At 38.2% G+C, this 2,642-nt stretch overlaps 1 protein-coding gene across 1 annotated transcript in view; it reads left to right on the top strand.

Moving 5' to 3' along the window:
• LOC138010727 (uncharacterized) overlaps positions 1 to 1,584 on the top strand; it is a 2,141-nt gene extending 557 nt beyond the window's left edge. The window contains exon 1 of the mRNA XM_068857699.1: positions 1 to 1,584. This exon is cut by the window's left edge and continues 557 nt beyond it. Within this exon, the coding sequence (XP_068713800.1) occupies positions 1 to 980 (980 nt within the window). The 3' untranslated portion in view covers positions 981 to 1,584.
• The last annotated feature ends 1,058 nt before the right edge of the window (positions 1,585 to 2,642 follow it).

Genomic DNA, 2,642 nt, shown 5'->3' on the forward strand with positions numbered 1-2,642 from the left:
TTGAGTCTGTTAAAATTGAAAATAAGTCTCTACGACAGGACAATTACAAATTAAATCACCCTGTATTTGATATAACTAAGTACAAGGAAGATAGCAATATTGCATTTAATACGGGATTCCCAAATTGGGATACCTTTATGTTGTGCTATAACATGATAAAGGATTCAGCTTCTGGAATTATTTATGGTCAGTATAAAAAGAAAGACGGGGAGGAGAGTATCATTGTAAGACCAAAATCTCTTTCCATATTTGAAGAGTTTACCATAGTGATGATGAGACTCCGTCTTGGACTGTTTGAGAAAGATCTTGGTCACAGATTTGGAATTTCACAGTCCACGGTGTCTACTATTTTCCATGCCTGGATACATTTTATACGCAAAGAGTTTGAAGGGTTTGTGTCTTTCCCAAGAAGAAGCTTGTTGCAGGAGAAAATGCCCAAAATTTTTAAAGACCTCTATCCCAAAACAGTTGTTATCATTGATGCTGTGGAGTTTCGTATGCAGTCCCCTTCAGCCCTTGACCTCAATTCGGCCTGTTACTCATCATACAAAGGAACAACGACCATGAAAGGACTGGTAGGAATTAGTCCTTTGGGAGTGGTGTCATTCATGAGTGAGTTGTATACTGGTAGCATTTCCGACAAAGAGCTCACAATGGCCAGTGGACTGTACAAATTGCTTTCCCCTGGAGATGATGTAATGGCCGATAAAGGGTTCGATATACAAGATGACCTGGCCAAATATGGAGTTACTTTAAACATTCCAGCATTTTTAAAAGGGAGCAGCCAGTTTACAATACAGGAGACACAACACAATAAGAAGATCGCCAGCCACAGAATTCATGTGGAAAGGGGAATTGAACGAATCAAGAATTGGCACATTTTTGACAGGTGCCTACCTATCCTTTTAGCTCCTGTTGCGAGTGAGATATTTTTTGTGGTTGGAGGCCTCACTAACTTTCAGCCTCCTTTGATAGATTAGAAGGTTATACTTTGAAAAAGTGTTCATTATGTTCAATAAATACACTGATGACATGTACAACACAAAATTGGCTATGACCAACATATTTGAACAGGCAAGCTAACCACCACAAGAAAGCATCGGTGATGGTTAACTTACCCCATTAACTATGTTGGTCATAGATAATTCTGTGTTTTATATTAACCCACCAACACAGCTCAACAGTTTCTTTAGAACAACCAAAAAATAGAAATAGACAAAATAATAATTGCTAGGCTGCCCTGCAAGTGGCAAACAAACAAGAAAGTGTAATCAGGAAAGTTCTGTTGAACATTGTTTTTATCAGTTGGTACTCAAGCCACACCAATGTTAACCTTGCAAAATACAATGAAAGCAACTCTTTATCCTTGTGCCAATGAAATAAATAATCTGCAAATAAATTTATTATGGCAACCTTAATCTCTGTAGCCCATACTTAATCCTTGGGTATGCCAGTTCTGTTGTGACATACTTTGCAAAAAAAGAATCCAGCTGACTCAACACTGGTGACCAAAATTCAGCATTAAATGTGACTTTGACTGCCAATATGTCATTACCAAGTTTGAAAGTTTTGTCTGGCTGTTCAACAGCACCTTGATGAGAAAAATTGTCCATTCTTTATTACTAGTAAACATTTGTTGTTGAACTTGATAGTAATATTTGTGTTGTTTATTAATAGCTATTCCTAATGGGCTTTCCTCGTTCAAAACAACTATGCGCTTTCTCTTAGCACAATCAAGCAATGTTTCATTACAGTCTAAAAAAATCAGTTTCACCTCCACTAAACCTTCACTGGGAATTTCAGAGGGGTCAGTAACAATTCCATCAGGGCTAGCAGCAAGAAATCCATGGGTTGCACTTACAATCAAACCAGAAGGAACAACTTGACAATGTATATCTTTTCCCTTTTGTTTCTGTACTCATTGATAATTTGTTTTTCTCTTCTTAAACCCTCTTTCATTTTAGAGGTTTGACACTGCTGTTTGTATTGGAGAATTTCCTGTACTGCTTTACTGGGAGATGTGCTTTCCTTTAAAGTAGCAACACGATGACACTTGGAAGCAGTAATTCGGTACTTCCGGTGCAAATTCCACTCATCAGTTTCAGATTGTCCCTTAGTTTTCCTTTCAAGTTCTGTAATCTCATTCTGACTTAAAAAGAGCATCTGTTTTATTTGGTTTGCTTTTGTGCGAATGTCATCCAGGCTTGGGGGATGTACCTTGATGGGAGAAATCTGAAAACTGAAAAGTGACATGTCAGACTGAACTTGACTTCGATCCATGGTGATGTAGTCATGGTCCTGCAATAAAGCAGTTACTGTTTCTTTTTCAGTTTTCTGTGGCAACAGGAGACTTAAACCTATTTTTTTTCCAGATTTCAGTTCGGTTCCCTTTACCATATGAAGATAGTTACAAAGCCTTGTGTTGTTTAAGAACTTGTGCTCAGCTGATCGATGCTGCTTGTGAGTGTGTGGGCTCACTGGGAGGGGGTTCCTTTTCAATTTTAGCCTTCCCATGCACATGTTTCGTAAACTTGCAGTGAGAAATTGGTACATTTTCAATCTTGCGCATTGGCATGGTTTTGATGTACAAGATACTGTGTCTGCTTCTCTTGCCTGGAATTTAAAATATTGCTCCAGGGCAA

This window comes from Montipora foliosa, chromosome 7 (genome assembly GCF_036669935.1).
Source record: "Montipora foliosa isolate CH-2021 chromosome 7, ASM3666993v2, whole genome shotgun sequence".
In the NCBI taxonomy this organism is placed as follows: Eukaryota; Metazoa; Cnidaria; class Anthozoa; order Scleractinia; family Acroporidae; genus Montipora; species Montipora foliosa.